Source organism: Nomascus leucogenys, chromosome 6 (assembly GCF_006542625.1).
Source record: "Nomascus leucogenys isolate Asia chromosome 6, Asia_NLE_v1, whole genome shotgun sequence".
NCBI lineage: Eukaryota > Metazoa > Chordata > Mammalia > Primates > Hylobatidae > Nomascus > Nomascus leucogenys.
In genome coordinates, this window is record NC_044386.1 from 56758697 (window position 1) to 56770777 (window position 12081).

General features: G+C 41.7%; 1 protein-coding gene across 9 annotated transcripts in view; it reads left to right on the plus strand.

Annotated features, from left to right (window-relative positions):
* Positions 1-12081, plus strand: part of SPG11 (SPG11 vesicle trafficking associated, spatacsin) — a 119425-nt gene that overhangs the window by 72079 nt on the left and 35265 nt on the right. For all 9 annotated transcript variants that reach the window (XM_030814150.1, XM_030814151.1, XM_030814149.1 and 6 more), the window contains exons 28-30: positions 2869-3031; positions 6425-6639; positions 7752-8496. In XM_030814150.1, coding sequence (XP_030670010.1) covers positions 2869-3031; positions 6425-6639; positions 7752-8496 — 1123 coding nt within the window. The remainder of the gene's footprint in view (positions 1-2868; positions 3032-6424; positions 6640-7751; positions 8497-12081) is intronic.

Genomic DNA, 12081 nt, shown 5'->3' on the forward strand with positions numbered 1-12081 from the left:
GGTTGGCATGCATGGCCTTTTTTGTTTTTGTTTAAAGACTTGGTGTCTCACTCACTCAGGCACAGTGTTACGATCACAGCTCACTGCAGCCTCGAACTCCTGGGCTCAAGGGATCCTCCCAGGTAGCGTGGCTAATTTTTAATCTTTTTTTTTTTTTTTTTTTGAGACAGTATCTGGCTCTGTCGCCCAGACTGGATTGCAGTAGCAGGATCTCGGCTCACTGTAACCTCCACCTCCCAGGTTCAAGTAATTCTCCTGCCTCAGCCTCCGGAGTAGCTGGGATTATAGGTGTCCACCACCACACCCAGCTAATATTTTGTGTTTTTAGTAGAGACGGGGTTTCACCATGTTGGTCAGGCTGGTCTCGAACTCCTGATCTCAAGTGATCCACCCACTTCAGCCTCCTGAAGTGCTGGGATTACAGGCGTAAGCCACTGCACTCGATCATTTTTAATATTTTTTTTATAGAGAAGAAGTCTTGCTTTGTTGCCCAGGCTGGTTTGGAACTCCTTGCCTCAAGCAGTCCTCCCGCCTCCGCCTCTCAAAGTGTTGGGATTACAGGCATGAACCACCATGTCCGGCCACATTGGTCTTCACTGTAATGAAGATTTGAAAGTTATATATTTGAAAATACCAAATCAGTTATTTGAATATGCCTAGGATTCTAAAACCACAGAAAATAGGCACATTAATTTCCTTAGCCAATTACTCCCTATGGCTAGTTGGCTACCTCCCAGGTATCTTCTTATTCTTGCCTGAGTAGCTTAACCAGTTCCATCATCTGTTCACATTAGTTCCTCTTCTTAGAGCAACAGAGTTAGGTATACAAGTAATTAAATAAAGACTAAGGACTAATGCCCTAATCCCAGCTAATTTTAACAAGGACACTCAGGAGGATAAAGAATCAAGAAGAGAAATATTTTTTAAAAAAGAATGGAAGTATTATATAACTTATATTCTTCTAAACATCAAAATCCAGTCAGAATGATTATAGAAAACATTCAGGAACAGTGTCTAAGCAGGAATAGTAGCAATTTAGAGAGCTGACTACCAATGTTCTTTCTCATAATAATTCCCTTAAACAACTTCGCATTAAGGGAGACGCTGCAAAAGCAAAATGATCTTTTTACTTACCAGTAGGTAAGTCCTATTGGAATTTAAGAGAAGAGGATGAGAAATGGACAGGGAGGACCACATAGGGCATAGGAAAGACAGTAGAGAAGGAAATCCATTCCAAATAGAGGTAAGAAGATAGCAGTAATGTGACACATGATTTTATAAACCATTTCTTAATTTAAGATCTTGGCAGTCTTGAGAATTCCATTGAAGGGAATATTGTCTTCTAAAACCTACATCACAGCCAAAAAGCCCTGCATGTTAAACTTTACCTTCAGAGTGACTTTTATAGTGTGTTCAGAAGTATACAGGAAGTATTCAGCCAAGACTAGGGCCTAACTCAGCACTAGGCACAGAGGTACTGAATTATAAGTTTTTGGTGCTTATTAACATATACCTTTTTTGAAACCCAGCAGTTAAGTTTCTGTTCCACCAAAACGCCCAGTATTTTTTGTGATTATGTTGAATGAAGTCTAGAGTGAACTATGAGACCATAGTGACTGAGAACCAAATATTAGTCTTCCCAAAATAATCCGAAGCGAGAGCCAAAGTAAAAATCAGGAATGAAGTCACAAAAGAAACATCTGTCAGGCGCAGTCATCATACCTGTAATCCCAGCACTCAGGGAGGCAGAGGTGGGAAAATGGCTTGAGGCCAGGAGTTTGACCAGCCTGGGCAACATAGTGAGACCCTGTTCTCTACCAACACAAAGGAAAGAAAAAAAAAACAGCAGCAGCAGGTAAGAAAGCACCACTCCTCTGAAATCAGCCTTTTCCTGCAGCATCCTAGAAGATATTTTTGCCACATCTACTTGTAGAAATGCAGCCTGCCACTTGAATTCATCTTCCTATTAATATTTTTAGCATTCAGTTGAAATGATGTAAAACCAAGCTTCTTAACTGAGACCGTTCTCTAACGAGAATAAACTACAAGCAAAGTGGTAGAACTAGCGAAGTAATGTTAGGCACGTCTTTCTAAGCGGTTTTTATAATGTGAACTTAAAATCCTCTGGATTCAAGGGCAGGCCCACATCCCTCTTTAAAGAAGCTGCTAGGCCAGGCATGGTGGCTTACGCCTGTAATCCCAACACTTTGGGAGGCCAAGGCAGGCCAGGAGTTCAAGGAGTTCAAGAGTTCAGGTCAGGAGTTCAAGACCAGCCTGACCAACATGATGAAACCCCATCTCTATTAAAAATACAAAAAAATTAGCCAGGCGTGGTGGCGCGTGCCTGTAATCCCAGCTACTCAGGAGGCTGAGGCAGGAGAATCACTTGAGGCCGGGAGTTAGAGGTTACAGTGAGCCAAGATTGCACCACTGTACTCCAGCCTAGGCGACAGAGTGAGACTCCGTCTCAAAAAATAAAAGAAGGTGCTAAGTGAAACATCTGGTTTATTTCACAGCAACTCAAAGGGCTGTTAATTTGACAGTCACTAAGTAGGAATATTTTACATTAACTCTGTAGTTAGCATTCAGTCTTTAGGACTCTTGCCCATCTTTTTCACACATGCAGCTCTATACCAGAACTTTCCACAAAGAGACAGTGTGCAAAGCTGCTGAGGAGGGCTTGTTTTTGCCAGTCCTCTGAGCCCCATTACCAGTTCCTGCCATTTGGAAAGGAACTGAGTAAGCGCCTCATGACAGGCGATGGCTTTTGAGGGAATTTTAGCTTTCTTAGAAGTTCCCAGATTTGGAGGTTTTGATTTGCTATTCTCATGAAACTGTTTTCCCTAAGCCTCTCTTTTTCTTTCATAGCTTAACACAGCAGCCACAAAGGTCCACCCTGTCATCCCTGCCATGTGGCTGGAGGATCAGGTGTGTTTCCTTTTGAAGCTTATGCTACAGCAGTGTAAGACCCAGTATGAGCTGGGGAAGCTTTTACAGCTCTTTGTTGAAAGAGAGCATCTCTTCTCTGATGGTAAGACAATCCTTACAGTTAAGTTGCTATTAAGACGTTAGCTTTCTTAATCTTGAAAATACTTTAGAGGGGTAGTTAGGAAATTAAAATGCATGTAACATTAGCTTACAGTCTACAACTGGGAGTAAAGAAGTTACAGAGAACTTTAAATTGTGGTTAAAATATTCAAGAAATAATACAACAGCATAAAACATAAATAATATAACCAATCATCTCATTCTAAGCAGTTACCAAATAGCCACATTTCCTCCTGGCTGGCTTCTGCATTACCCTGTTGTGGGGGTCCAACCCACAGACGCTGACCTAGCGACGGATCAAGACATAACACTGACAGAGATATTTTGCCTGTCAGTCCGGCTAAGGGGCTCTGCTCTGAGTCTGGAGCATTGCTTCATAAGCTGGCAAAGTTCGCATTTATTTAGTACAGATTAAATGGCAAAGGTTTTGGGTAAACACCATTAGACGGTAATTAACATTGCCGATCCCCTGAGTAGAGAGCAATTATGCACCCGCGGCTGATCAAAGGTTGGTCTTAGGACCACATGAGTAAACAAGCTATTTAGATATACTTCCCCACATTCCCATTTTTGCTATCAACTAAAGGTAAAGAGAATTAGGCTGCCTTCAGCCAAATCTGCCACTGAAGCTATGCAAACTGCCCAGCCTTCTGAGAAGGTTTGTGTTTATTTCCTATAACTATCTTATATAATTTTTCCTATATTAATATATAATTATCCTTATGTAGTATTTCCTATGTCTATTATAGTTTTTCCTCTACAATTTTTCCCACCACCCTGACTGAACTCCCACACCCTGTCACTATCTTCTTCTCTATGGCAAGTAACCTTAGCATTGCTCAGGGTCACAAACCCTGTTTCAGAAATGCACAATTCATTTTTAAAGTTTCAGAGAAAATTGTGCTTGTTTTTTTTTTTTTCCTTTTTTTCTTTGCAGATTCCTCAAGATGTTGGCAGTCTCTAAACTTGTTGCTGATTGAATCAAACAAATATTGCCTTATTGTCTTTTCTACTTGTTTGATAATTTCAAGTTTTTTATTGAATGATAATGTTCTTTTATACTATATTCTGACAGTTTGGCTACTAGGGTTATTTTCTCACATTTAAACTCACAGATGTTAAGCTGGAGAGCTCAGATTTGCACAGAACACTGACAGAATCCTGAGCTCAGAGCCAGTTGTTGCAGGCTGTGGATCTGATGACTAAAAGGAAAAAGGGGTGTTTCCAAAATGTAGTGGATATAAGATGGCACTTATCAGTTACTGTGCAGACCAAATGATAAGTCCTTTTAACATATAGGTGTTTTCATTGATCTGTAGTAATAATTTTTTTCAAAAATGAATTTCCTGTTGTTTGCCATAATCTATCTTTGAATAATTACAAGAATTGACTACATTGTTAAACATGACTATAATAGTTTTATTCTATAATTTTTTATATTTTTAGAAATTGTGTTACTATGTGTGCGTATTTAACATTTATTTGCTTAGAGAACAGGAATACTTTTTTTTTTTTTTTTTTTTGTGACAGAGTCTGGCTGTGTTGCCCAGGCTGGAGTGCAGTGGCACGTTCTCAGCTCACTGTAGCTGCAACTTCTGCTCCCAGGCTCAAGCGATCCTCCCACCTCAACCTCCTGAGTAGCTGGGATTACAGGCACACACCACCACACCTGGCTAATTTTTGTATTTTTTATTAGAAATGGGGTTTTGCCATGTTGCCCAGGCTAGTCCCAAGCTCCTGAGCTCAAGCACTCCTCCCGCCTCGGCCTCCCAAAGTGCTGGGATTACAAGCATGAACCACTGTGCCCAGCCAGGAATATGTTCTTTAAAAACGTGTGTTTTATATGATTGTGCAGGATGTCTTACTGTCCCCAGAACTACCTAAATCAGACTGCTGCCCAGCAGGTGGCATTGGAAATAACCTCCTGTGGAATGTTTCTCATGCCCCTCTCTTATGGTAGGACATACATAGACTCTACTTAGACTGGGAAAGGGAGCAAACCCAGCCACATAAATTGTTGGCAGAGAATTCTTTGTTTTTGTTTAATAGAGACAAAGGTCTTACCATGTTGCACAGGCTGGTCTTGAACTCCTGGCCTCAAGCGATCCCTCTTGCCTTGGTCTCCCAAAGTGCTGGGATTATAGGCGTGAGCCACTGCACCTGGCCAAGAATTCTTAGTGTTACTAATAATTTCCAAGGGACATCAGGAGGAGCTCAGTTAGGTCTCCCTGGGTTAAGTAGATAAATTTTAGAGGTGCAAGTGGTGCTCCATTCTGAATACAATGTGCCACATTAGAGCCTAGGCTATTGGCCAGCTGGAGATTTAACTGTCCTACAAGTTCTCTGTCTTGATCCACATGATTCCTGCATTGAATGAACAAATGACCACTAAATCAGACAAATTTGATCAAGGTAGGAGATAAATCCAGAAAGAGAGAGACCAGTCTGAATGACTAAAATCTTCCTGCTGTGTTTCCACTACATTGAAGGCCACCAACCTCTGTCCTGTATATAAAGCCAGATGTGTAGATTGAGTTCATGTGCTAATCTCTAACAGTTTTTTTTTTCTTTTTTGAGACAGAGTCTCACTCTGTTGCCCAGGCTGGAGTACAATGGCATCATCTCAGCTCACTTCAACCTCTGCCTCCCAGGTTCAAGTGATTATCCTGCCTCAGCCTCTCGAGTAGCTGGGATTACAGGCGTCTGCCACCACACGCCTGGGTAATTTTTGTATTTTTAGTAGAGACGGGGTTTCACCATATTGGCCAGGCTGGTCTTTCCTGACCTCAAGTGATCTGCCCACCTCGGCCTCCCAAAGTGCTGGGATTACAGGCGTGAGCCACTGCGCCCAGCCATTAATCTGTAACACTTCTTACTATATGACAAGCAAGTTCAGTCAGACTTTACCACTAACAATTTTGCAGGACCATTTTTTTTGGTATACAGCTACCTTATGGCTTCCTCTGCTAGTCAACCAGAGTAGAAAAATAGCTTTTTTTGGCTGGGCACGGTCAAGAGCAGCCTGGACAACATGGTGAAATCCCGTCTCTACTAAAAGTACAAAAATTAGCCAGGTGTGGTGGTGCACGCCTGTAGTCCCCACTACTCAGGAGGCCGAGGCAGGAGGATCCCTTGAACCCAGGAGGTGGATGTTGCAGTGAGCGGAGATCACACCACTGCATTCCAGCCTAGGTGACAGACTCCATCTCAAAAAAAAAAAAAAAAAAAAAAAACAAAAAAAAACAGCTTTTTATTTTCCCTTTAACCACATTACTATGTTAAACATGTATATTTTCCCCCTGATATATATTACTCTTGAAATGCTGTAGTGGCGTTTTATTGACTAAATGTTTATATTCTCTTCTCTTTGGCACAGGTCCAGATGTGAAAAAGCTTTGTGTCCTTTGCCAAATTTTGAAGGATACATCCATAGCCATTAATCATACAATTATTACCAGCTACAGCATTGAGAATTTTCAGCATGAATGTAAATCTATTTTGGAAAGACTGCAGACAGATGGACAATTCGCTTTGGCCAGGAGGGTAGCAGAATTAGCTGAGTTACCTGTGGACAACTTGGTTATTAAAGAGGTATCATCGGTCTTCTTTTTTTTTTTTTTTTTTTTAAGATACGGGGTCTTGCTCTGTCGCCCAGGCTGGAGTGCAGTGGTGCGATCTCTGCTCACTGCAAGCTCTGTCTCTCGGGTTCATGCCATTCTCCTGCCTTAGGCTCCCGAATAGCTGGGACTGTAGGCGCCCACCACCACGCCCGGCTAATTATTATTATTATTATTATTATTATTATTATTATTTTTTTTTTTTTTTTTTTTTTTTTTTTTTTTTAGTAGAGATGGGGTTTCACTGTGTTAGCCAGGATGGTCTTGATCTGACCTCGTGATCCACCCACCTCAGCCTCCCAAAGTGCTGGGATTACAGGCGTGAGCCACCGCACCCGGCCTCATTGGTCTTTTTAAGTTATTTAAAATCTTAGCTTTTAAAATCAGCATTAAACAGTAAATCAAATGAGATGTATAATTTATAGGAGATAAGGCTTTTTTTTTACTTTTGACACACACATTACTTTCAGAAATGGATGAGCCTACAATTCCCGTTATTGAGAAATGTGTGCTGCAAATGTAACATTACTTGGTAGGATATGCTACAATTTTCCTTTGAATAGAATTAAATATAAGGGGGCTTCCACTTAAACCCCATTCCATGAGATCAATCAAGAATTGTTTTTCATACCATAACCTTCCAGATAAAATATCTAAGGTCATCTGTAGCCAAATCTCTGTTCTCTGATTTGATTTGGTTTTAACAAGTATGATAAGGCCAGATGCAGTGGCTCATGCCTATAATCCCAGCACTTTGGAAGGGCAAGGCAGGAGGATTGCTTGAGCCCAGGAGTTTAAGACCAGCATGGGCAACATAGGGAGACCCTGTCTCTACAAAAATTTAAAAATTAGCCAGGCATGATGGCACACACCTGTGGTCCCAGCTACCTGGGAGGCTGAGGTGGGAGGATCTCTTGGGTCCAGGAGGTTGAGGCTGCAGTGTGCTGTGATCACCACCACTGCTCTCCAGCCCAGGTGACAGACTGAGACCCTGTCCAAACAAGTATGATATACTTAGGGAACATTAGCATTTATGATACCTTTTTATCCAAGAAAGGCTAAAATCTGCTTTGTTAAATTTCACAGATAACACAGGAAATGCAGACCCTAAAACACATTGAACAGTGGTCACTAAAACAAGCAAGAATTGACTTCTGGAAAAAATGCCATGAGAATTTTAAGAAAAATTCAATTTCAAGCAAAGCAGCTTCTTCCTTTTTCTCAACCCAGGCCCATGTGGCATGCGAGCACCCAACTGGATGGAGCAGCATTGAGGAGCGCCATCTGCTGCTCACCTTGGCAGGGCACTGGCTTGCCCAGGAGGACGTGGTGCCCTTGGACAAGCTGGAGGAGCTGGAGAAGCAGATCTGGCTCTGCCGCATCACCCAGCACACTCTTGGAAGACATCAGGAAGAAACAGAGCCCAAATTTTCTCGACAGATCTCAACTAGTAGTGAACTTTCTTTTGATAGTTTAGCCAGTGAGTTTTCCTTCTCCAAGCTGGCTGCTCTGAACACATCAAAATACTTAGAACTTAACAGCCTTCCATCCAAAGAGACATGCGAGAATAGACTGGATTGGAAAGAGCAGGAGTCACTAAACTTTTTGATTGGGCGCCTACTGGACGATGGCTGTGTGCATGAGGCAAGTAGAGTATGCCGGTATTTTCATTTTTATAATCGAGATGTCGCCTTGGTATTGCACTGCAGAGCACTGGCCTCAGGGGAAGCTAGTATGGAGGATCTGCACCCGGAGATCCATGCTCTCCTACAGAGTGCTGAGCTGCTTGAGGAAGAAGCGCCCGACATTCCCCTACGGAGAGTCCACAGCAGTAAGTGAAGGAGATCAGACGGCCCAGAGTCTTAAATGGCACTGTTGGTACTATCTCCAAGAAGGAAGGGACCCTAGTGGCAGAATAGTTATACCAGGTTAAGGGGACAACAACTTTTTTCCAGGTAGTCTGTAGACTAGCCAATTAACTAGGCAGTGAAATAGAAAGATCTATGTCTTTTAAACTAGCTATGTTTCAAAGTTAAAGGGAATCTATCTGATTTGTAGCTAGTTCACTGAAATTTATTCTACATATTCTATACATCTATAAATTTAATGGTTTCCAGTCTGACATTGATAGTATACAGAAATATGGTTTTTTGCTTTTCTTTTTGGTTTTTTGTTTGTTTTTTGAGATGGTGTTTCACTCTTGTTGCCCAGGCTGCAGTGCAATGGTGTGGTCTCGGCTCACTGCAACCTCCGCCTCCCGGGTTCAAGTGATTGTCTTGCCTTAGCCTCCCAAGTAGTTGGGATTACTGGCTAATTTTTGTATTTTTAGTAGAGACCAGGTTTATGTTGGCCAGGCTGGTCTCGAACTCCTGACCTCAGGTGATTCGCCCACCTCGGCCTCCCAAAGTGCCAAGATTACAGGGCGTGAGCCACCATGCCCGGCCAGAAATGTGTTTTTTATGTTAACTTTATATGACTTTGTTAAACTTGCATATTCTGGGAGATTTCTTGTAGATTCCTCAAGATTTTCTACATAGACATTCATGTCATCTGCAAATAGAGTTGTATTTCTGCCTTTCCAATCTGTATGCCTTTTATTTCTTGTTCTTGCTTTATTGCACTGACTAGGCCTTTCAGTACTGTGTTGGATAGGAGTGGCAAGAGTGGACATCCGTACCTTTTTACTGACCTTAAATGGAAAATATTTGATCTTTCATCATTAAGTATGGTATTAGCTATAGGTTTTTGAAGATAGGCTTTATCATGTTGAAAAAGTTCCCTTCTATTCCTGGTTTGCTGAGAATTTTTATCATGAATCAATTTGAATTTTGTCACGTTATTTCTGTATCTGTTAATCTGATCATGTGGTTTTTTTCATTAGACTATTAATATAGTAGATTACATTAGTTGATTTTTAAATATTGGACCAGCCTTGAATTCTCCATTTACATAAATCCAATTTGGCCCTGGTGCATTATTGTTTTTGATTTTTTGCTGGAATCAATTTGCTGTTTTGCTAAAGATTTTTACATTTATGTTCATGAGGAATGTTATTCTGTAATTTTCTTTATTGTACTGTTTTTGTTTTTGAGATGGAGTCTCAATCTGTCGCCCAGGCCAGAGTGTAGTGGCACAATCTCGGATCACTGCAACCTCCGCCTTTCAGGTTCAAGTGATTCACCTGCCTCAGCCTCCTGAGTAGCTGGGACTACAGATGTGTACCACCACGCTTGGCTACTTTTTGTATTTTTAGTAGAGATGGGGTTTCACCATATTGGCCAGGCTGGTCTTGAACTCCTTACCTCAAGTGACCTGCCCACCTTGGCCTCCCCAAGTGCTGTGATTACAGGCTTGAGCCACCGTGCGCGGCCTTTTTTTGTACTGTTTGGTTTTTGTATCAAGGTAATGCTGGTTTCATGAGTTAGAAAGTATTCCCTCCTGTTTTATTTTCTGGAAAACATTGTGTAGAACTGGTGTTATTTCTTCCTTAAATGCTCAGTAGAATTTACCAGTAAAATTATCTGAGACTGGAGATTTCCATTTTGGAAGATTTTAAACCACAAATTCAATTTCTTAAATAATTACAGGACTATTCAGGTTATCTTTCTCATCTTGGGTGAATTTTAGCATTTTGTGATTTTCAAGGGAAACTTTTTCTTCCGCTTTTTGGGTTATTTGAACATTTTTTAGTCTTCCATTTTAATTTATTGTGATTTTGACTATGCATCTTTTGATTTTTTTTGTTTTTTTTTTTTTTTTGTTTTTTTTTTGAGGAGTCTCGCTGTTTCACGCAGGCTGGAGTGCAGTGGCGCGATCTCGGCTCACTGCAGGCTCCGCCCCCCGGGGTTCACACCATTCTCCTGCCTCAGCCTCCCGCGTAGCTGGGACTACAGGCGCCCGCCACCTCGCCCGGCTAATTTTTTTTTCTGTATTTTTAGTAGAGATGGGGTTTCACCGTGTTAGTCAGGATGGTCTCGATCTCCTGACCTCATGATCCGCCCGCCTCGGCCTCCCAAAGTGCTGGGATTACAGGCGTGAGCCACCGCGCCCGGCCAACTATGCATCTTTTTATAGTTTGTTTTTTTTAGAGATGACAGTGTACATCCTTAACTTTCCACAGTATACTTAGAATCAATATTCTGGAATGTAGGAGGAATCTTGCCACCATTTCAGGTCACTTTACTCTTCTCCCTTTACATCCTACTTGTCTTTTATTACTTCTGCATACATTGAAAACCTCATTAAACAATGAGGTTTTTGCTCTTAGCCAAAAAATATATTTTAATAAACCCTCCTTGGCCTCCCAAAGTGCTGGGATTACAGGTATGAGCCACCATGTCCAGCCTTTTTTTTTTTTAATAATCAGTTTTTCATCATCTGAGAATGTCTGTATTTTACCTTCATTCCTAAAGGATGTTTTGCTGGATATAGAAAATTAGTTATTTCAGGCCAGGTGCAGTGGCTCACACCTGTAATTCCAGCACTTTGGGAGGCTGAGGCAGGCAGATCAGTTGAGCCCAGGAGTTCAAGACCAGCCTGGGCAACATGGCAAAACCCCGTCTCTACAAAAAATGCAAAAATTAGCCAGGTGTGGTGGCACATGCCTGTAGTCCCAGCTACTTGAGGGGCTAAGGCACGAGGATCGCTTGAACCCAGGAGGATAAGGCTGCAGTGAGCCGTGTTCATGCCACTGCACTCCAGCCTGGGCAACAAAGTAAGAACCTGTCTCAAAAAATAAATAAGAAAATTAGTTATTTTCTTTCAGCACTTGAAAATGTTGTTCACTTCCTTTTCGCCTCCATGGTGTCTGATGAAAAATCTGCAGTCATGGCCGGGCGCAGTGGCTCATGCTTGTAATCCCAGCACTTTGGGAGGCCGAGGCGGGTGGATCACGAGGTCAGAAGATCAAGACCATGGTGAAACCCCGTCTCTACTAAAAATACAAAAAAAAATTAGCCAGGCATGGTGGCGGGCGCCTGTAGTCCCAGCTACTCGGAGAGGCTGAGGCAGGAGAATGGCGTGAACCCTGTAGGCGGAGCTTGCAGTGAGCCGAGATTGCACCACTGCACTCCAGCCTGGGCGACAGAGCGAGACTCCGTCTAAAAAAAAAAAAAAAGAAAAATCTGCAGTCAATTGTTCATCTGTATAAATAGTGCATATTTCTCTGGTTGCTCTCAATGTTTTTTTTCTGTCATTGGTCTTCAGCAGTTTGATTATATTGTGACTGGATATGTATTTCTTTGGCTTTATTCTATTTGGGGTTTACTGAGCTTCTTGAATATGTAGGTTTATGTGTTTCACCAAACTTGGGTAGTAATCAGCCATAATTTTGTCAAATACTTTCTCAGCACCATACCCTATCTCCTCTCCTGGAACTTCAAGTACATGAATATACAATTTTTGTTATTATCTCATA